The sequence below is a fragment of the Mustela nigripes genome, chromosome 13, assembly GCF_022355385.1.
Source record: "Mustela nigripes isolate SB6536 chromosome 13, MUSNIG.SB6536, whole genome shotgun sequence".
NCBI classification, from domain to species: Eukaryota; Metazoa; Chordata; class Mammalia; order Carnivora; family Mustelidae; genus Mustela; species Mustela nigripes.
The window spans coordinates 26900823-26924835 of record NC_081569.1 but is presented as its reverse complement, the minus strand read 5'-3'; the positions used below and the strand labels follow the sequence as shown (position 1 = coordinate 26924835).

At 37.3% G+C, this 24013-nt stretch overlaps 1 protein-coding gene across 5 annotated transcripts in view; it reads left to right on the top strand.

Moving 5' to 3' along the window:
- The window catches only part of UBE2Q2 (ubiquitin conjugating enzyme E2 Q2), a 71687-nt gene that overhangs the window by 46434 nt on the left and 1240 nt on the right, over positions 1-24013 (top strand). For all 5 annotated transcript variants that reach the window (XR_009399032.1, XM_059371756.1, XM_059371754.1 and 2 more), the window contains 3 exons: positions 17324-17372; positions 17844-17939; positions 22991-23057. Coding sequence is in view for 4 of the 5 variants with exons in the window: in XM_059371756.1 (XP_059227739.1) it covers positions 17324-17372; positions 17844-17939; positions 22991-23057 (212 nt within the window). In the remaining variant the exon portion in view is untranslated. Of the gene's footprint in view, positions 1-17323; positions 17373-17843; positions 17940-22990; positions 23058-24013 lie in introns of those variants that run through there.

Sequence of the window (24013 nt, the reverse complement as noted above, 5' to 3'; positions counted from 1 at the left end):
GAATGGCTAAAATTAACAAGTCAGGAAACAGTAGATGTAGGCAAGGACGCAGAGAAAGAGGAACCCTCCTACACAGTTGGTGGGAATGCAAGCTGGTGCAGCCACTCTGGAAAATAGTATGGAGATCCCTCAAGAGTTTAAAATACAGCTACCCTATGACCCAACAATTGCACTACTGGGTAATCACCCCAAAGATATGAATGTAGTAATCCAAAGGTGCACCTATACACCAGTGTTATAGCACTAATGTCCACAAGAGCCAAACTATGGAAAGAGCCTAGATGCCTGTTGACAGATGAATGGATAAAGATGTGGGGTGTGTGTGTGTGTGTGTGTGTACACAGTGTGTGTGTGTATATATATATATATATACACACAAACACATATATATGTGTTGACAGATGAAAGGATAAAGATGTGATATGTGTGTGCGTGTGTGTGTGTGTACAATTCTCTATTTTTAAGCGTCTGCCTTTGGGTCAGGTCATGATCGCAGGGTCCTGGGATGGAGCCCCATATTGGACTCCCTGCTCAGCGGGAAGCCTGCTTTCCCTCTCCTACCCCCCTTGCTTGTGTTCCTGCTCTCGCTGCCTCTCTCTGTCAAATAAATAAATAAAATCTTTAAAAAAAAAAAAAAGTTCCCTGCTGTTATTGTATTATTGTCCATGTGTTTCTTTGATTTTGTTATTAATTGGCTTATATAATTGGCTATTCCCATGTTAGGGGCAATGAATATTTACAGTTGATAGACCCTTTATGTATACTAGAGTGTCCTTCCTCATCTCTTACTACAGTCTTTGATTAAAAATCTAATTTGTCTGATAAGGGTCACCAGCCCAGCTTTCTTTTGATGTCCATTAGCATCGTGCTAATCATAAATGGTTTTTACCCCCTCACTTTGAATCTGGAAGTGTCTTTGAGTCTAGAAGGAGTCTCTTGCGGAAAGCATATTGATGGGTCTTGCTTTTTTATCCAGTCTGATACCCTGTGTCTTTTGATTGAGGCAGTTAGCCCATTTACATTCAGGGTAACTATTGAGAGAGATGAATTTAGTGCCATGGTATTGTCTGTAAGGTGACCGTTTTCTGTATATGGTCTCTGTTCCTTTCTGGTCTGTGGTACTTTGGGGCTCTCACTTTGCTTAGAGGACCCCTTTCAATATTTTTTGTAGGGCTGGTTTGGTGATTTGCAAATTCTTTTAGTTTCTGTTTGTCCTGGAAGCATTTTATCTCTCCTTCTATTTTCAATGACAGCCTAGCTGGATAAAGTATTCTTGGCTGCATGTTTTGCTCATTTAGTTCCCTGAATATATCATGCCAGTCCTTTCTGGCCTGCAAGGTCTCTGTGGATAGGTCTGCTGCCAATCTAATGTTTCTGACATTGTAGCTTACAGACCTCGTGTCCTGAGCTGCTTTCAGGATTTTCTGTCTGTCTCTGAGATTTGTAAGTTTTGCTGTTAGATGTCAGGGTGTTGACCTATTTTTATTGATTTTGAGGGGAGTTCTCTGTGCCTCCTGGATTTTGATGCCTGTTCCCTTCCCCAGAGTAGGGGAGTTCACCACTATAATCTGTTCCAATATACCTTCTGCCATCTCTTTCTTCATCATCGGGGATTCCAATTATTCTGTTTTGCTTTATGGTATCTCTTATCTCTCAAATTCTCCCATTGCATCTAGTAGTTGTTTATCTGTCTTTTTCTCAGCTTCTTGATTCTCCGTCATTTGGTGTTCTGTACCACTAATTCTCTCTTCTGCCTCATTTTTCCTAGCTAGAGCCTCCATTTTCAATTCCACCTTATAAATAACCTTTTTGATTTCTACTTGGTTAGATTTTTTGTTCTCCAGAAAGGGATTCTCTAATGTCTTCTCTGCTTTTTTCCAAGCCCAGCTAGTTTCTTTATAATATGTTATTCTGAACCCTAATTCCGACATCTTACTAAGGTCCATATTGATGAGGTCCCTGGCAGTAGTACTGACTCTTGTTCTGTTTTGTGAGGTGAGTTTTTCCATTTTGTCATTTTGTTGAAGAACAGATGAACAAGAGAACAAAATCCTGAAAGGGTAACAACAACCTTAGAGAAATATACATTAAATAAAACAGAAGAGACTTGCAACCGGGTGGAAAAGAAAACAGAGAAAAGAGGGGAAAAAAAGAACATGATCAGGCTGGTGAATAGAATAGACCATACTAGATTTTGGGTCTGTTTTGGTCTGTTAGAAGAATTTGCATCCCAGAATTTTAAAGAAAATCTACATATATACAACAATCAGGTTAAATACAATGGCATGTGACTGTAACAATGAAAATTAAAGATTTTTAAGAAAGGAATTGATAAGAAATTGGTTGAAAAAGAACAGAACAATTCCAAAAGAAAAATAAGGAAGTAGAAAATTTAAGAAATTAAAGTTGAAGACTAAAGAATCATGGGAAAAAAGCCATAATTCTATATACTGAATTCCCCTAGAGCTGGAGTGTGTAGTTCTTCTTGATGGGTAAACTTGGTCTTGGCTGGATGTTCTTGCTGATGTTCTGGGGGAGGGGCCTGTTGCAGTAATTCCCAAATGTCTTTGCCCCAGGTAGAATTGCAGCACCCTTGCCAGTGGCCAGGCTGAGTAACCTGTTCTAGTTTGCTCTCTGTGGCTTTTGTTCCCTGAAAGCTTTCCTCACAGCTTTAGAGGAAGAGGGTGAAAATGGTGGCCTCCCAATCTCTGCCCTGGAGGAGCCAAGAGCTTTAGACCCCACTCCTCAGTGCACCCTCAGAGAAAAGCAGGCAGTCACTCTTGTCTCCCTGGTCTTCACCCACACTCCATGCTCACCATGCCTGTGACCGAGCATTTCTTTCTCTGGCATATGACCTTGTTCGGAGACTCCAAACCCAGCAGATTCCTGCAGTGATCTCCCATGCTGCTCTTCCTGGGGAGGAAGGTGGGTCTGCCCGGTTTTGCCATTTGTTGGGTCGCTGCTCGAAGAGCAGTGGTCCAGCTGTGCCTTGGATCATGGTTTATGGCGACCCCAAACTGAGAGTCCACTTCTTGGCTCATTGTTTGCAGCCAGCTTCCCCTCTCTTATACCTTGGAGCCCTGCTCCACTCAAGCACCCTTAGTCTTTCTGTGACCCTGAGGGTGCTGAGACCACATTGTCTCAGCAAGGGTGTCTCCCCTCCCCAACTCTGCCAGCCACAGGAGCAATTTTGTGCTTTGCTGCTCTGTCACTTGATGGGAGCTGGCTGATGGCAGACTCCCTCTCCCCTTGGTCTACCTTCTCATTTATCGACTCGGATTCACTTCTCCACACCCTCCTACCTTGCAGAAAGTAGTCCCTTTTCTGTTGATAGAGTTGCTGCTCTTATTTTTTTTTTAAAGATATTATTTATTTGTTTGACAGATCACAAGTAGGCAGAGGCAGGCAGAGAGGGAAGGGGAAGCAGACTCCCTGCTGAGTAGAGAGCCCAATGCAGGGCTCAGTCCCAGGATCCTGAGATCATGACCTGAGCTGGAGGCAGATACCCAACCCACTGAACCACCTTGGTACCCCAGTTGCTGCTATTCTTTTCTTCGTTCTCCACTTGAATTCATTAGGTGTTCAGAATGGTTTGATAGTTATCTAGCTGAATTATTGGAACCAGAAGAAATTTAGGTCTCTTCCTCCTTCAGCTTTAGAATTACCTCATTGTGGTTTCTTTTTTTTTTTTTTTTAATTTCTTTTCAGCGTAACAGTATTCATTGTTTTGCACCACACCCAATGCTCCATGCAATACGTGCCCTCCTTAATACCCACTACCTGGCTCCCCCAACCTCCCACCCCCCACCCCTTCAAAACCCTCAGTTTGTTTTTCAAGAGTCCATAGTCTCTCATGGTTCGACTCACCTACCAATTTCCAACAACTCCCTTCTCCTCTCCATCTCCCCATATCCTTTTGCTATGCTCTACAAATAAGTGAAACCATATGATAATTGACTCTCTCTGCTTGACTTATTGACTCAGCATAATCTCTTCCAGGCCTGTCCATGTTGCTACAAAATTTGGATATTCATCCTTAGTGTATATGGACCACATCTTCCTTATCCATTCATCCGTTGAAGGGCATCTTGGTTCTTTCCACAATTTGGCGACTGTGGCCATTGCAGCTATAAACATTGGGGTACAGATAGCCCTTCTTTTCACTACGTCTGTATCTTTGGGGTAAATACCCAGTAGTGCAATTGCAGGGTCATAGGAAAGCTCTATTTTTAATTTATTTATTTATTTATTTATTTTTTCCCGCATAACAGTATTCATTGTTTTTGCATCATACCCGTGCTCCATGCAATCCGTGCCTTCTCTAATACCCACCAACCTCCCACCCCTCACCCCTTCGAAACCCTCAGAGTCCATAGTCTCTCATGGTTCACCTCCCCTTCAATTTCCCTCAACTCCCTTCTCCTCTCCATCTCCCTTTGTCCTCCATTCTATTTGCTATGCTCCACAAATAAGTGAAACCACATGATAATTGACTCTCTCTGCTTGAATTATTTCACTCAGCATAATCTCTTCCAGTTCCGTCCATGTTGCTACAAAAGTTGGGTATTCATCCTTCCTGATGGAGGCATAATACTCCATAGTGTATATGGACCACATCTTCTTTATCCATTCGTCCATTGAAGGGCATCTTGGTTCTTTCCACAGTTTGGCGACTGTGGCCATTGCTGCTATAAACATTGGGGTACAGATGGCCCTTCTTTTCACTACATCTGTATCTTTGGGTAAATACCCAGTAGTGCAATTGCAGGGTCATAGGGAAGCTCTATTTTTAATTTCTTAAGGAATCTCCACACTGTTCTCCAAAGTGGCTGCACCAGCTCGCATTCCCAGCAGTGGAAGAAGGTTCCTCTTTCTTCACATCCTCTCCAAAACACGTTGTTTCCTGTCTTGCTAATCTTGGCCATTCTAACTGGTGTAAGCTGATATCTCAGTGTGGTTTTAATTTGAATCTCCCTTATGGCTAGTGATGATGAACATTTTTTCATGTGTCTGATAGCCATTTGGATGTCTTTATTGGAGAAGTGTCTGTCCATATCTTCTGCCCATTTTTTTAAAAAATTTGTTCAATTTATTTGTTTTCAGAAAAACAGTATTCATTATTTTTTCAGCACACCCAGTGCTCCATGCAATCTGTGCCCTCTATAATACCCACCACCTGGTACCCCACCCTCCCACACCCCCACCACTTCAAACCCCTCAGATTGTTTTTCAGAGTCCATAGTCTCTTATGATTCACCTCCCCTTCCAATTTACCCCAACTCCTTTCTCCTCTCTAACACCCCTTGTCCTCCATGATATTTGTTATGCTCCAAAAATAAGTGAAACCATATGATAATTGACTCTCTCTGCTTGACTGATTTCACTCAGCATAATCTCTTCCAGTCCCGTCCGTGTTGCTACAAAAGTTGGGTATTCGTCCTTTCTGATGGAGGCATAATACTCCATAGTGTATATGGACCACATCTTCCTTATCCATTCGTCCATTGAAGGGCATCTTGGTTCTTTCCATAGTTTGGCGACCGTGGCCATTGCTGCTATAAACATTGGGGTACAGATGGCCCTTCTTTTCACGACATCTGTATCTTTGGGGTAAATACCTAGGAGTGCAATGGCAGGGTCATAGGGAAGTTCTATTTTTAATTTCTTGAGGAATCTCCACACTCTTCTCCAAAGAGGCTGCACCAACTTGCATTCCCACCAACAGTGGAAGAGGGTTCCCCTTTCTCCACATCATCTCCAACACATGTTGTTTCCTGTTTTGTTAATTTTGGCCATTCTAACTGGTGTAAGGTGATATCGCAATTTGGTTTTAATTTGAATCTCCCTGAGGGCTAATGATGATGAACATTTTTTCATGTGTCTGATAGCCATTTGTATGTCTTTATTGGAGAAGTGTCTGTCCCTATCTTCTGCCCATTTTTTGATATGATTGTCTGTTTTGTGTGTGTTGAGTTTGAGGAGTTCTTTATAGATCCTGGATATCAACCTTTTGTCTGTACTGTCATTTGCAAATATCTTCTCCCATTCTGTGGGTTGCCTCTTTGTTTTCTTGACTGTTTCCTTTGCTGTGCAGAAGCTTTTGATCTTGATGAAGTCCTAAAAGTTCATTTTTGCTTTTTTTCTTTGCCTTTGGAGACATATCTTGAAAGAAGTTGCTGTGGCTGATATCGAAGAGGTTACTGCCTATATTCTTCTCTAGGAATCTGATGGATTCCTGTCTCATGTTGAGGTCTTTTATCTATTTCGAGTTTATCTTTGTGTATGGTGTAAGAGAATGGTCGAGTTTCATTCTTCTACATATAGCTCTCCAGGTTTTCCAGCACCATTTATTGAAGAGACTGTCTTTTTTCCACTGTATATTTTTTCCTCTTTTGTCGAAGATTAATTGACCATAGAGTTGAGGGTCCATATCTCTCTACTCTGTTCCACTGGTCTGTTTTTATGCCAGTACCATGCTGTCTTGGCGATCACAGCTTTGTAGTAAAGCTTGAAGTCAGGTAATGTGATGCCCCCAGTTTTGTTTTTCTTTTTCAACATTTCCTTAGCAATTCAGGGTATCTTCTAACTCCATACAAATTTTAAGATTGTTTGCTCCAGCTCTTTGAAAAATGCTGGTGGAATTTTGATTGGAATGGCATTAAAAGTATAGATTGCTCTAGGGAGTATAGACATTTTAACGATGTTTATTCTACCAATCCAAGAGCATGGACTGGTCTTTCATCTCTTTGTGTCTTCTTCAATTTCTTTCATGAGTGTTCTGTAGTTCCTTGAGTACAGATCCTTTACCTCTTTGGGTAGGTTTATTCCCAGGTATCTTAATGGTTCTTGGTGCTATAGTAAATGGAATTGATTCTCTAATTTCCCCTTCTGTATTTCATTGTTAGTGTGTAAGAAAGCCACTGATTTCTGTACATTGATTTTGTATCCTGCCACGTCAGTGTATTGCTGTATGAGTTCTAATAGTTTGAGGGTCGAGTCTTTTGGGTTTTCCATATAAAGTATCATGTCATCTGTGAAGAGAGAGTTTTCCTTCTGCATTGCCAATTTGGATACCTCTTATTTCTCTTTGTTGTCTGATTGCTGTTGCTAGGCCTTCTAATACTATGTTGAACAAGAGTGGTGAGAGTGGACATCCTTGTCATGTTCCTGATCTCAACAGGAAGGCTGCGAGCTTTTTCCCATTGAGGGTGATATTTACTGTGGGTCTTTCATAGATAGATTTAATGAAGTTCAGGAATGTTCCCTCTAACCCTGTACTTTAAGCGCTTTAATCAGGAATGGATGCTGGATTTTGTCAAATGCTTCTTCTGCATCCATTGAGAGGACCATGTGGTTCTTATCTTTTCTCTTATTGATTTGTTCTATCACATTAATTGATTTGTGAATGTTGAACCATCCTTGTAACCCAGGGATGAATCCCACCTGGTCATGGTGGATAATCTTTTTAATTGTAACACTTTTTAAAAAAATATATTTTATTTATTTTTTGAGGGAGAGAGCGTTGCGTGTGAGCAGGTGGGGGAAGGACTGAGAGAGAGGGAGAAGCAGACTCCTTTAGCTTCCAGGTGTTTGAGTTCCTTCCGAACTTTTCCTTGTGATTGAGCTCCAGTTTCAAAACATTGTTATCTGAGAATATGCAGGGAATAATCTCAGTCTTCCGATATCAGTCCAACGTTCCCACTCCGCTTTACCTGCCCACTGGCGTCTTCTGCCCCTTTAGAGATCCAGACATGTATAATTCTGATCTCGGGCTGATTTCATGGGTGATCGGAGTTCTTTGTAGGTAATCAGCTCATTTTAGGGTACAGGTTGAAATGGCGCCTCCTCCTACTTCCCCACCATCTGTCTCCTCCCCGCCTCATTCTGGTTTTAATCACATTTCCCTAATGCATATTTCCTAATATTAAATACTTTTCATGTTTTATTTGACAGTTTCATATACTCTTTCATGAAATATCCATCCATGTCTCCTGCCGATTTTCTAATTGGATTGTTTTTCTGTTGTTGAATTTTGAAAAGATTTTAAAATAATGGTCTGCATTGTAGTCCTTTGTTGTATATGTGGTTTTTAATTTCTTCCAGTATGTACCTTCATTTTATCCTTCTAATAGTCTTTTAGAGAGCAAAGCTTTTTAGTGTATCTATTTAAATTTATGTGTAGTTGATGAAAGATATTATTAGTTTTAGGTGTACAACCTAGTGATTTACCAGTTTTAAACATTACAAAATGCATACTGTGATAACTGCAGTTACCATCTGTCACCAAAGTTATTAAAATACTATTGACCATATTCCCTATGCTGTACTTTCATCCCTGAGATTTTAGTTTATACCTGGAAGTTTGTACCTGTACCTCCTCTTCACCTATTCTCCCTCACACCCCGTGCCACTTTCCTCCCATCCCCTGGCTTGGCAGCCAAAAATTTGTTGTCTGTGCAGAAAAATGAAATTGGACTATTTCCTTATACCACACACAAAAATAGACTCAAAATGGATGAAGGACCTCAATGTGAGAAAGGAATCCATCAAAATCCTTGAGGAGAACACAGGCAGCAATCTCTTTGACCTCAACCGCAGCAACTTTTCCTAGGAACATCGCCAAGGACAATAGAAGCAAGGGCAAAAATGAACTATTGGAATTTCATCAAGATCAAAAGCTTTTGCACAGCAAAGGAAACAGTTAACAAAACCAAAAGACAACTGACAGAATGGGAGAAGATATTTGCAAACGACATATCAGATAAAGAGCTAATATCCAAAATCTATAAAGAGCTTAGCAAACTCAACACCCAAAGAACAAATACTCCAATCAAGAAATGGGCAGAGGACATGAACAGACATTTCTGAAAAGAAGACATCCAGATGGCCAAGAGACACATGAAAAAATGCAACAGACCCATGAAAAATCACTCGGCATCAGGGAAATACAAATCAAAACCACAATGAGATACCACCTCACACCAGTCAGAATGGCTAAAATTAACAAGTCAGGAAATGACAGATGCTGGCGAGGATGCGGAGAGAGGGGAACCCTCCTACACTGTTGGTGGGAATGCAAGCTGGTGCAACCACTCTGGAAAACAGTGTGGAGTTTCCTCAAAAAGTTGAAAATAGAGCTACCCTATGACCCAGCGATTGCACTACTGGGTATATATCCTAAAGATACAAACGTGGTGCTCCGAAGGGGTACATGCGCCCAAATGTTTATAGCAGCAATCTCCACAATAGCCAAACTATGGAAAGAACCTAGATATCCATCAACAGGTGAATGGATAAAGAAGAGGTTTTATATATATTCACAATGGAATACTATGAAGCCATCAAAAGAAATGAAATCTTGCCATTTGCGACGATGTGGATGGAACTAGAGGGTATTATGCTTAGTGAAATAAATCAAATCAGAGAAAGACAACTATCATATGATCTCCCAGATATGAGGAAGTGGAGATGCAATGTGGGGAGTTTGGGGGGATAGGAAAAGAAAAAATGAAAGAAGATGGGATTGGGAGGGAGACAAACCATAAAAGACTCAATCTCAAAAAACAGACTGAGGGTTGCTTGGGGGAGGGCGTATGGGAGAGGGTGTTGGGATATGGACATTGGGGAGGGTATGTGCTATGATGAGTGCTGTGAAATGTGTAAACCTGGCGATTCACAGACCTGTACCCCTAGCAATAAAAATATGTTACATGTTTGAATTAAAAAATAAATAAAATTATTTTAAAAATTTGTTGTCTGTATTTTTTTGCTGTTTGTTTATTTGCTTTATTTTTCAGATTCCACATATAAGTGAAATCATATGGTATTCGTCTTTCTCTGTCTTACTTCACTTAGCATAATACCCCAGGTCTATCCTTATTGTAACAAATGGTAGGATCCCATTCATTTTTAAAGCTGAGTAATAGCCCATTGTGTGTGTGTGTCACGTGCACGTGCACGTATAGCCCTCACTTCTTTATCCATTCATCTATCAATAGACACTTAGATTAATTCTGTATTTTGGCTATTATGAGTAATACTGCAATAAACATATTTTCAATTTAGTATTCTCATTTTCTTTGGATAAATCCCAGAAGTAGAATTACTAGATCATATGGTACTTCTCTTTTCAGTTTTTTGAGGAACCTCTATACTATTTTCCATAGGGACTACGTCATCAATTTACGTTCCCATCAACAGCGTAAGAGGGTTCTCTTTCTCTATATCCTGGCAAAGACTTTTTGTTTCTTGCCTTTTTGATATGAGTCATCCTGACCAGTGCGAGTAGATATATCACTGTGGTTTAGATTTGTATTTTCCTGATGATTAGTGTAGAGCATCTTTTCATATGTCTGTTGGCCATCTCTAGGTCTTCTTTGGAAAAAATGTCTGTTCAGGTTCTCCACTGATTTTTAAATTGGATTATTAGGTTTTTTTGGCCTTGAGTTGCACGAGCTCTTTATATATTTTGGATATTAACCCCTTATTGGATGTATCATTTTGTGAATATTTTTTCCTGTATACTGGTTGCCTTTTTGTTTATTGATGGTTTCCTTTGCTGTGCAAAAGCTTTTTAGTTTGATGTAGTCCCCATTGTTAGTTTTGCTTTTGTTTTCTTTGCTTGGGAGACATAGCCAGAAAAATATTGCTGAGGATGATTTATGAGTTTATTGCCTATGTTTTCTTCTAGCAGTTTTTTTTTTATTATTATCAAAAATTCTTCTAGCAGTTTTATGGTTTCAGGTCTTACAATTAGGTCTTTAGGTCTTTAATCCGTTTGAGTTTTTTTTTGTGTATGATGTAAGAAATGGTCCAGTTTCATTCTTTTGCATGTAGCTAGCTATCCAGTTTTCCTGAAGCTGTTTATTGAAGAAATGGTCTTTCTTCCCCATTGTGTATTCTTGTCTTTGTCATAGATTAATTGACCATGTATGTGTGGGTTTATTTCTGAGCTCTCTATTCTGTTCCATTGATCTGAGTGTCTCTTTTTGTGCCAGTACCATACTGTTTTCATTACTATAGCTTTATAGCATAGTTTGAAACCTGTAATTGTGATTCCTCCAGCTTTGTGGTTCTTTCTTAAGATTCCTTTGACTATTCTGGGTCTTCTGTTGTTCCACACAAATCTTAAGAATTTTTGTTCTAGTTCTGTGAAAAACACTATTGGTATTTTGATGGCGATTGCACTGCATCTATGGATTGTTTGTGGATAATACAGGCATTTAAACAATATTCTTCCAGTTCATGAGTATGGTATATCTTACCATTTATTTGTGTCATCTTCTATTTCTTTCACCAGTGTCTTAGAATTTTGGAGTACAGGTCTTTTACCGCCTTGGTTAAATTTATTCCTAGGTATTTTATTCTTTTGGATACAATTGTAAATGGGATCATTCTCTTAATTTCTCTTTCTTCTATTTCCTTACTAGTGTATGGAAACACAACAGATTTTTTTTTTATATCTTGTGTCTTGCAAAAGTGTTTTATCTTTGATGAGATTCAGTTTATAGGTGTTTTTCCTTTTATGAATTATGCTTTTGGTGTCAAATTTAAGAACTCTTTGCCTTGTCCTAGATCCTGATGATTTTCTCCTGTTTTGTGTTTTCTCAAAGTTTTATGGTTTTACATTTTATAGGTAAGTCTGAATCATTTTGAGTTAACTTTTGTATAAGGTATGAGATTTAAGTCATAGAGTTTTGTGTAAAGGTCCACTTAGTCTAGTAGCATTTTTGAAAAAGCTCCCATGGCTTTCAAAATATCTCCTGTCAGTGACTCTCAGGTTTCATACATCATGTTTTTATGTCTTTTCTGCTCCCAGTATCTGCCTGCCTTGACACCTGTACTTGAATGTCTCGTACATAGGCATCTCTAACTCTATAGCATGAAACCATGAAGTCTTCTTTCCAGTCTCCTTTCCTGGTCCCCATCTCAGTTATTGAACATAGGAGTTCTTCTTTATACCCTCCATTCCCACATCGGTCCTCTGATTCTCCTTCTCAGCAAGTTCCCAGATCCAGTTACTTGTCTCCATTTCTGTTGCTACTACTATCAGTTCTCACATGGCCCACTTCAGAGGATTTCTGACCAGACTCCTGCTTATGTTCCTTCCCTCATGTAAGCTTTTAAAGTGATCTTTTGTAAGTGTGTGTTTGACTATATTGCTCTCCTGCTTAAACTCTTCCATGTCTTTCCATTGATTGCTCTTACAGGTTGGTGCCCTTACCATGCTCTACAGGCTGTCTGTGATCTTGTCCTTGGCTTTCTTTCTCATCCTCTTGTACTACTCTGCTTTCAAAGTGGGTGCCCCACTGAATGTCTTTCAGCCCCCAGTACCCAGCAAACTCTTCTTTTCCTTATAACCTTTTTTAAACATACATTCCTCTGCTTAGAAATTTACTCCCACCCACCCTTTTAACTCCTACAAATCTCAACTTCTGCATTACTCATACAGATGCTGTTTCTGACTACCACATTTTTTAAACCCCCCCCCTCCCCCGGTTATTCCTTCTCCTAGAACTTTGAGTCCCCCTTCCCTGCTTTGTGTTATTCGTTTAACATCTGTAATCTTAACTAGAAGGTACACATCATAATGCACAGTTTCCTGTCAGTTTTCTTCAGTGTGTACTCTGGCTCAGTTTGCAGTATATAAATGTGTAGTAAATATTTGTGAGTCAATGAATGAGATAGGGAATTACAGTAAGTTAGGAAGATATAGACAATTTAGGGTAATCTGTAATTCCCAGGCTTGGTTTACTTTTCCTATAATATTTTTGGATTTTATGTATTTGAGAGTGAGCTAGTGCATGAGTAGAGAGGGTGGGGCAGAGGGACAAGCAGACTCCCTGCTCAGCCCCAGGACCCTGAGATCACCACCTGAGCCAAAGTCAGATGCTTAACTGACTAAGCCACCCAGGTACACTCCCACCCCGTCCCATAGCTATTTTAATGAGCTATCAGTACTTTGCTCTTTCTTGCCTAGTTCAGATCAGAGTATAGTAACTTGAGAGAGAATCATAAAGATTATTTCTTTTTTATCTCATTAATACATTTTGAGTGGCTATTTGTAGACAACTGAAAATGCTTTCTTTATTGGTTGATATAATACCAATTATTATTTGTGTCCCAGTCGTCCATGAAGAGAGTATTTCTACTTCTAGATGACCATGGATTATTTCTGTCTGTATTAAGGGAACATGTCTTAAATAGTCTGGTTTTAAGTGCTGGCAGTTTCTTTTATTCCTATCTAAAGGCTCTGTTCTTATAATCTATAGTTTATTTCCTTACCTGAAGAAAGGGGAGGGTCATGACTGTTTTACATGGCTTGGGTAAGCCTTCCTTTTTTTTTTTTAAATTTTAATGTGATTATAGTCTAGAATTTGGCTATAATATAAACATTTTACATTTCCCATCTCTTTTTCAGGATCACTTAATCATGTTGTATAAATACTTTATTACTGATGAATGGTTTCTCTTGTCCCCTCAAAAGTGCAGTTTAAATGATCATGCTAGCTTGTGGATGGGGCAGTTAGTTAGCAAACATTCTTGCAAGAATTTCCTAGTATAATGAAGATTATGAATGGCCTGAAGAGGCTCAGGTTTAGGGATAAAGTTTTGCTATACAACTTTGGAAACTGAAGCTATTTTTTGTTTGTTTGGTTGGGGTTTTTTATTTGTTTTGTTCATTTGTTTTTTGTTTTGATTTATTATTCTTAAAGGTGTTATTATTTTTTTTTCAATTTAACTCATTTAATGCAGCACCCAGGTATTATAATCAGTGCAAATGAGCCCAGAAAAAGAAAAAAAAATTCACTGACACACACATTCACAATCAGGAGTTCTGAAATTAATTTGATAACGGAGGCACAACTTGTCAATATTAAATTATAATATAATATTTGATGTCAACTTTTCTAAAAGTGGAGAATCAAATGTACCTTTATGAAATAACATCAGTTGTATTTTCATGACAAAAATCTGTATTGTGATTGACAAGGAACAGTTTTCTAAAATTAAGTTATCTCTCCCCAGATTTTTATGAAATAACCTAGATAATCAACAATAATCAAAAATGCATCTTAGAAGCATTTAATTCTCAGAGATTCTGCCAAACACCTCATAGGGCTTCATTCAAGGAATGTCTTTAATCTGTTTTATGCATTTCTAAAACCATAATATTTTTTCTTGAAACAAATTACTTTGCTGAAGCAAAATATTTAGTATTTTACTTGATGGGAATGTTATTACATCTACATTACATGTGCAATTAAGATCATCCCATTCAGCAACCACATATGTCTCTTTATTATTACATGTCAAAGGTGTTATTTTTAAGTAATCTCTAAACCCAGCACTGGGCTCAAACTTATAGCCCCCAAGATGAAGAGCCGCACACTTCACTGACTGAGCCAGCCAGGTACCTCACAGCTGAAGTTTGTTTTGTTTTTTTTTTAAATTTAAATTTTTAATTTTTTATAAACATATAATACATTTTTATCCCCAGGGGTACAGGTCTGTGAATTGCCAGGTTTACACACTTCACAGCACTAACCAAAGCACATACCCTCCCCAATGTCCATAACCCAACCCCCCTTCTCTCAACCCCCCTCCCCCCAGCAACCCTCAGTTTGTTTTGTGAGATTAAGAGTCACTTATGGTTTGTCTCCCTCCCAATCCCATCTTGTTTCATTTATCCTTCTCCTACCCACGTAAGCCCCCATGTTGCATCATCACTTCCTCATATCAGGGAGATCATATGATAGTTGTCCTTCCCCGCTTGACTTATTTCGCTAAGCATGATGTGCTCTAGTTCCATCCACGTTGTCGCAAATGGCAAGGTTTCATTTCTTTTATGGCTGCATAGTATTCCATTGTGTATATATACCACATCTTCTTGATCCATTCATCTGTTGATGGACATCTAGGTTCTTTCCTTAGTTTGGCTATTGTGAACATTGCTGCTATAAACATTCAGGTGCATGTGCCCCTTCGGATCACTACATTTGTATCTTTAGGGTAAATACCCAGTAGTGCAATTGCTGGGTCATAGGACAGTTCTGTTTTCAACATTTTGAGGAACCTCCATTCTGTTTTCCAGAGTGGTTGCACCAGCTTGCATTCCCACCAACAGTGTAGGAGGGTTCCACTTTCTCTGCATCCTCGCCAGCACAGCTGAAGTTTTTTTAAGTTGAAAATATTACTGTGCTTGTGTTTGTGGCACATTATCTTTAAATGATCCTTAAACTTTTTTATTCTACTATCCTTGAGTTGTCTTAATATTTAGCAAGAACTATTTGAAGACAAAGAGCAATAAGGGTTTTGGAGCATATATTAATAAAATGAATGTGATTCAGTGTGGAAATAGAATCAATCACGCCTTTTAGGTTAGGTGTATGTGCTGCTAATAGATGTTAAGGAAAATTTTATTTACCTCACTTTTTATGTAGGTACGAGAACTGTTTTTTTTTTTGTTTTGTTTTGTTTAGACATCCAACAGACATTTGCGTAGCTATGGCTTTGTATAAAATGTACTTTCTTTTGGCTCATGAGTACAAAAACTTGCCTCCTTCCCACCTGAAAGACTCTCCATCCCCAGAATGAAGAGTGGAATGTTAAAAATTGGGGGAAACCGGAGGGGGAGATGAAGCTTGAGAGACTGTGGACTCTGAGAAACAAACTGAGGGTTTTGGAAGGGAGGGGCGTGGGGGAATGGGTAAGCCTGGTGGTGGGTATTAAGGAGGGCATGTATAACAGGGAGCACTGGGTGTGGTGCATAAACAATGAATCTTGGAAACTGAAAAAAAAAATTATGTTTAAAAAAAAAAGAAAGGTGGTACTTGGATAATTTGTAACCTGGCCTGGTCCACATAACTCCTTTTCTTAAGATCAGCCCCTGAGTACCTGTCTGTATTTAGCATTTCTGTAATGTAAGGATCAAGAATAGTATTAACTCATTAACAGATTATTAGAATTTGAGCAGTTTGTGGAGAAACCAAAACCTAGATCAAAACATGGATCTTCTAATTCTGTTAAAGCAGCAAGTGCTTTATTTAAAGCCACTGTATACAAGATACTCTTTGAGCCTAGTGGGAAAGTCAAATGAATGGATATAGATTTCTGTGTGTTAGAGATCTGGGAGAATATACAAGGAAGTTTAAAATCTCGTGATTCTCCACCTAAATTTAGTGTTTTGAAGTGTTTTTCTTTCCCTCTTATAAACATTATCTGTGGAAGTTCCCAGAGTTTGGTGCAGTCCCGTAAGGGAGACACTTGCTTAAATTCTCCAGGATGTGGGAATTAGTGAATAATTTCCATTATCAAATAATTGCACTATGACTAATAATGATCTACAGTAGAAGTTTTTAGATTCCTTATTTTTCTGTGGTTTGGTTTAGTCAACACAAGGATGCATTTGGGTAGCCAGATTGCAAAACTTACAGGCTAGAATTGTCTTGTCAAGTTTTATTGGAGGAAAAGAGGACATTTGGAATAGTAGGGAGCCAGAGGAATTTTAGGCAAGGGAAAGCCCTGGGCAAAGTCCCAGAGGACAAAAAAAGTTTGTAATGGATTCATTGTTCACTTAGATCTAATCAGACTTGTGGTCTTAGCTTGTGTATTTTCGAGATTTATCATCTTTCTTCTATAATTTCCTTTGCCTTGATTTTCTTTTAAGCATGTATTTCATATATTTTGAAGCTTAAAATAACATTAAAGGAGAAATGAAATTATTTTGTTTGAGAAAGGGTTAAAAAGTTGAATAATCTTGATCTATATAAGGATTTCCTAAAAGAGATCTGGGAAATTCCCAAAATTTGTTTGGTTCAGAGAACAGTTCTCAGGATTAGAGAAATTGAGGAGTCCTAGAGAGAGGCTCTATATGATCATAAATAACGATTTGATCCTCACAAAAGTGTGAATAAAAGCAATTTAACCATCAAATACCGTATTCTGTTCATTATTATAGATATGGTGAAGTTGGTGCTATTGACTAACACGATGGTAGAGAAATTTTCAGATGAATATAACATTCCTATTCTCTGGAATATTTAGGGCTACAGTCCTAGTTTCTGATATCCTTAGAGTCTTTGGTATTCTGTTTCTAAGAACCATTATTTTAAAAAAAAATTAAAACTGTAATAAAGTGCTGACATTAGAATTTTTTAACTACCCTTTTATTCTTAGAGCCGTAACTAACCACTGTTCTCATTTTTGCATATTATCTTCTAACCTTTACTTGTATGCATACTTCTTAGTGGTGGTCCTTTAAAAGTTAAGAAGGAACATTGAGATCTAGAGAATTAAATATGATTTCTTTTCTCTTTTTAAGGTATGTGTTGGGCGGTGGAGCACTATGTATGGAACTTCTCACAAAACAGGTGACTATTTTCTTATGGTACTCATATTTTTTCAGTCTGAATGGAGTGTTTTGATGATGTAAATTAGATTTTGAAGTGGAAAAGCTCTGATGTAATACCACCTACTTAAAAAAATTGTTTTGAAGAGCACCTACTTTTAGTAATGAAAAGCTACTTAGGGCAAACCAATAAAATGACACGGTACTTGGTTCTTAATCTATGCAAGTGTGTGCACTTAATCTATGCAAGAACAGTTTCTCTATAAGGTTATAATTTGCTTATGTTTGATACTTAGAACATAGGGGGATTTTTTTGTTTTTTTGTTTTTGTTTTTGTTTTATAAGATTTCAGGAACGGTCAAACTTTACTTTTTTCTTTTGTATACAGACTTCTTAACATGGTCTTGCTGTTGTCAAGCTGTTATGTGCCATTTTATTAAGTTTTCCAAAGTGGAAATCAAAAGTACCATTGTGTGTTTTCTTCTTCCTATAGGGCTGGAGCAGTGCCTACTCAATAGAATCAGTTATCATGCAGATCAATGCCACATTAGTCAAAGGCAAAGCCAGAGTGCAGTTTGGAGCAAATAAGGTACTTCTATTAAGAAGATCACATATTTTCTGTTACCTTATGAGGCTTTTTCTTCTTCTTTTAGTCTTTGTTATTCTTACTATAGGTAAACATGTCTATAATTTTAAATCTAATATTGGTATGAACATACTAATAAGTTAAAAATTATATTTATGTTGAAGTTTCCCAAAATTGAGATCATGTTATAGTAGTTAATTTCCAGTGAGCATTTATATGCTGGGCTCTGATCTAAACTTCTTACTTGTAGGTACTATTTCAATCCTTTTACTGACCTTAGATATTATTATTGTCCTCATTTTGTAGATGATAAAACTGAAGCATATGTAAGTTAGATAACTTGTGTAAGGTGACAGCTGGCAGAATGAGGATTGGAACCAGTCTGGTGTTATTACTTTTATATATATACTCTTACCCATGGAGTTCTGTTCTTTATTCACTATGTCAGAAACCTCTTTCCAGGTCTAATTGTAGTTATCTGTAAACAGTTAAATGGACCAAGGATAAGACTCTAAAGTTAGTATATTTTGCAAAAATATTTGTTGATGGAAATTATCCTGACTTAACTTATTAAAAAATTTGGATGTTCCTAAAGGTCTGTGTGAATTTTGTGCTAGATGCCTATCCAAATAATATTAAATTTAAATGTGTATTTATAACTTCAGAACATGAGTTCACTACAATCCTCGCTCACAGAAGAAGCAAAAAATTTTAAAAGGCTATTATGAAAATCATTTATTTGGTATAGTACTATATAATAATGGTTTTACTTGAGCTCTTTTAATGGCTATTTCTTCACACTGAAATAAAATAACATTTTTAGAAGATCTAGTGAATTGCTTAACTACATTTAACTAGAATTTCTTAATAATGTATATATTTTATGTGTATTAAACATGTCTGTAGAGTGATTATGTAGTAAGACATCAAATTTTTACACTCTGGTGAGTGATCCCATTCAGATGAGAGATCTGGCTTTTAGTTTTTTCTTTAAGGGAGATGGGGAGGTGCTACCTGTATTGTCTTTTATTTATAAATGAGTGAGGTTGGTAAGCCAAATGTGAGACCTTTACGTAATCCTGAAATTCTCCAAGGAGGCTAAAATGCTCTCAAGTTGGTTGTATCCACAGTTCTCATCAGAAGCAGACATAAATACTCTACTGAGGAAAGCTTTTCTGATTTAGACCTACAGCATTCTTAAAAGTTAAGATCAAGCACATGTGAATTCATGAAGGATCACAAGCAAACAAGCCAGTGTACACGAGAATGGGTAGAAACAATAAATGAGATATATATTCCCAAAGACTTCAGTTTTGAAATAATCAGACACACAGAATAGAGACTTCAGATACTATAGTTATGAGAAAATGAATAGTTATGTGAAAAACGTAATGTAGAGAAAAAGAAAAAAGAATCCTAAAATTGTTCCAACAATGAGACCATCAGGAATAATGAGACAAATATGAAAAAGAATGAAATAGAATTTACAGAAATGAAAATATAGTTGAAATCAGAAACAATAGATGGGTATCAGAAGGGAGAATTAATTGGTTAGAAGAAATAAATCACAATGTCATACAGAAAAGAACATGAGAATAGACATTATGGTAGAAGTTGAAAGGTGATGATCAAATTGAGGTCTAAAATGTCTTATTGGAACTCCAGGCAGAGATAATAAAATTATGTTAAAAATCAAGAGAAATAGAAACCAGAAAGTAAGGTGGTAAAGGCAGGTCACAAGTATAAATGGACTGAAGTTACCAGTTAGATTGAGTTAATAAAACAAAATCTAGCAGTTTCTAGTATGTTTAAATTGTGAGGCTAGAGGGGCATGTGGGTGGCTCAGTCGTTTGGGTGTCTGCCTTCAGCTCAGGTCATGATCGCAGGGTCCTGGGCTCAAGCCCCCTATCACATTCCCTGCTCAGGGAAGAGCCTGTTTCTCCCTCTTCCTCTGCTCTTCCTCTCTCTTTTTTACATGCTTTCTCTCTCTCTCTCAAATAAATAAAATCTTTTTTTAAAAAATTGTGAGGCTAGAAAAAGATTGAGAAGTTTTTGTTGTTGTTTTAAGGAGAGAAGCTGATAAATATATGCCAGTATACACTAAAAAAAAAAAAAAAAAAAAATGACATGGCTATATAGTATCTAAGTAGAATTTTCGAGCAGGAAGCATTAGAGACTCCCTAATGATCAAAGTCAATCACTAGGAGGATGTAATAATTTACTTAAAAAAATAGCATCAAAATATAGGTTAAAAATGTGATAAAACTAATATAGTAATAATCATCTGTTTACTGTACTTAAAAGTGGTGAAACCAGAGGAGAAATTGACAAAGTCACCATCATAATGAGAGATTTTAATGTACCTTGTTCATGGTAAGTTAAATATGTGAAAGACGTAGAAGATTTGAACAACAAATTAAGCTAGGTCAAATGGATGATTGTAGGACTCTGTGCCCAATAGTTAGGCACTACATCTTTCCCAAGCATTTATGAACTATGGGAAAAATCATAAATTCATATATAAAAATAAGCCATAAAATTTGAATATAATGCAATTAAGGTTAAAACTCAGCAATGGAAATTTAATTTAAAAAATCCACATTAATTTGGAAATTAAACACAATTCTAAATCATGGTTAAAAAAAAAAAATCTATGAATGCCTTTAGCCAGGTCATGATCCCAGGGTCCTGGGATCGAGGCTTGCCACCAGCTCCCTGCTCAGCAGGGAGTCTGCTTCTCTCTCTCCCACTCCACCTGCTTGTGTTCCCTCTCTAGCTATCTATCTCTGTCAAATAAAAAAAGAAAATCTTTTAAAAAATTATACAAAAATTTAAAAATACTTAGAACTGAACCATAATGGAAATACTAAAATCCCTCTTTCCTTCTCTTTCATCTCTCTCTCTGTCTGGAACATTCATGAAACTAATACTGGTCAATGAAGAAAACTTCAAATTTTGAAAGTAGAAAAAAGACAGGTGTCATTCTCCAATCCTAATTAAATTAAAAACTATAATAACAAAATCGGAAAACAAATGTTCCTTTTGTGGAATTACAAAACTGAAATAGCCCTTAATGGGGCTTTGAAATGAAAACTACAGAATAGCTAGAGAACAGCAATAGTGAAATCACTGCATACTGGAAATTAAATGAGAGCTCAGAGGGAATACTCCTTGCTCTAAAATCCATTAAAAAAAAAGAATAAAAATGAACCAAGCCTCTAGCTCAGTGTTAGAAAGGACAGTCAAGTAAGCTGGAAGAAAGTAGAAAGAAGGGTTAATAAGGTCAGTGAAGTAGAAAACAGAAGGGGCTAACTCCCTGTTTAGGGGAAAGTCTCTGCATTGGCAGTCTCTTTAAACTAGTAATTGAAGATCATGCTATTGACAACTGAGAGTGGGGAAGGCTAATGTTCTTATTTTTCTCTTCCTATCTTGTAAGTGGGCGGTAGGGTTAGGAAGTGACTGCTTCTTGATCATTTGCAAGTTTCAGTTTATGTGTATTTTGTCATATATAATCTATTTTTATTGTATTTTTGTCCTTTGAACATATAGACCAACTAAAAAACACTACTTTTCATTAGCTTGGAGATAGCATTATGGCATGTTTTATGTTTTTCAGATACATTATGGGAGGGTTTTACTATTTTTAAAGAGCTCTTAGAAACTGAAAAAGGCTATACTCTAGAAAAAGAAAAAGTTACAAAACATCCATTTGCAGAAATAGAAATGAATGGCTTCTGAACATTTGGAGATAAATAAACTCAGCCTCCCTCAGAGATAGAAATGCAATCAAACCCACACTATGTTCATCTTCCACCTCTAATTTTGTCACAAATAACAAAGGTTTATAAGAGCACTCTGGTGAAGCCATGTAGAGGCGTTCTCACACATAGCAGGTAGGCAAGCCCATTTATACAGTCTTGTAGAGAGCTATCATAGCAACACCTCAAGATTACAAAGGCATGTATGTCTTGGCCCAGCAGTTTTGAAACTCAAGGACTTTTAACCAGTGCTTTGGAAATACTTCTGCAGAGTTGCTCACGGTTACATTGTAGCAACAAAATATTGAAAACAACCTAAATGTCCACCATTTGGGGATTAATAAAATGTTTGACTCTCCATTCAGTGCAATATTTCATGATTTAAAAAAACAGATGAAGCTTTTTGCACACTGATGGGGGAACAAGGTCCAAGATATGTTAAGTGAGAAAAGGGGTAGAACAATATCTGTAGCATGCTACCTACCATTTGTTGGGAGGAAAAGCAGGGTATGGTGTCTAATAACAATAAGCTATACATGATTTATATAATCTTAAGTAGATACAAGAAACTCTTTAGTACAAGAGGACTCCTTTAGTAATGCCTCAGTGCCACTTATGATATTAGATTTGTAACTGAAGATGTCATTGATGGGGTTGCTTGGGTGGCTTAGTGGGTTAAAGCCTCTGCCTTCAGCTCAGGTCATGATCCCAGGGTCCTGGGATCGAGCCCTGCATCGGGCTCCCTGTTTGGCAGCGAGCCTGCTTCCCTTTCTCTCTCTCTGCCTACTTGTGATCTCTGTCTGTCAAATAAATAATAATAAATAAAATCTTAAAAAAAAAAAAAAAAGATGTCATTGATACACATAGTCCTTAAAGCTTAAGGTTACCTTACCTAAAGGTCAGATTTTGTTTTTGGTTTTGTTTTTTGTTGTTGTTTTTTGGGTGGAAGTTACAAGGAAGAGAGCGTTTTATTCATGTCCAAATAGAGTTCTTTACCTTGATTCATCAGTGGAAAGGGGTACTAGAACTATAAAGCTTTATACTTGTCAAGTGGTAAGAGGATTTATAAAAATGAATTAAGTGTAAATAGATTTTTATTGTGGCACAACTTTGGTTTTGTTCCCCTAAAGTGGTAGAGAATAATGGAATTGAGAAGTGAAAATTTCCATTTTTGAAATGGAAATATAATTCAGTTTCATGTGTTCTTTTAAGCATAGTGGTGATGCATCCATAAGTTATTTGCAGTGATTTTCATCTACTTATAGTTTTTATTTAACATGTATAATTCTCTTTCAGAATCAGTATAATCTGGCAAGAGCCCAACAGTCCTATAATTCCATTGTACAGATACATGAGAAAAATGGTACGTTTAATTCAATAAGTATTTATTACCATTTATAGAAGTTTTATATAAGATATTATTGATAACTTACCCTGTTTATTTTTGTTTTTGCTTTAATTTCTGAGAGTACTAAAAAAAAAAATTCTTAAAGTACTGTTACCACAGTGAAAAAGTTTAACTTAACTTGAGGATGCACACAAAACTCTTTGTATCCTAAATACTTGGACTGAGAACCTGAGTCAGAGTCAAGATTTTTCAGTAGATTAGTGAATGAATCACTTTACTCATTTGAAATGTATGATATTAGGTTAGGAGCTGAGTTAAAGGCAATTGTACAGGTGGAGTTCTTGCTGATACTGAGTAAATGTAATCAGGATCCTGAACCAGCTGTTTCTGAAACATCTTCAGACTACTTAATGCTCTTTGATGGTTACACACATTTATTTATTCAAGTAAAAATCGTTTTTTTTAAATTTTTAAAATTTTATTTCCAGTGTAACAGTATTCATTGTTTTTGCACCACATCCAGTGCTCCATGCAATCCGTGCCCTCCATATTACCCACCACCTGGTACCCCAACCTCCCACCCCCCACCCCTTCAAAACCCTCAGACTGTTTTTCAGAGTCCATAGTCTCTCATGGTAAAAATAGTCGTAATTTCAGTATGTATACATACACTTAAGAGTATTTGAGTTTTAAGTTTTAAAAACTTAAAATAGCTGTCATAAACTTTATTCTGCTTTAAATTTTGCTTGTATTCACAATGCATGTTTTGAGTTATTGTCTCAAACAGTGAGGTGGATTTGGAATTAGAAGACTGATTTTTCAAGTGCCATTTGTGTTACTCATTAGCTCTGCATCTCTGAGCAAGTCCCATTACCTCTCAGCCTCTGTTTCCTCATCTCTAAAAAAACATATCGGTCTTGCCAAACTTGTGAGGAAAAAGAATAGTGCATTTGCATGGTGCTTTGTAACTA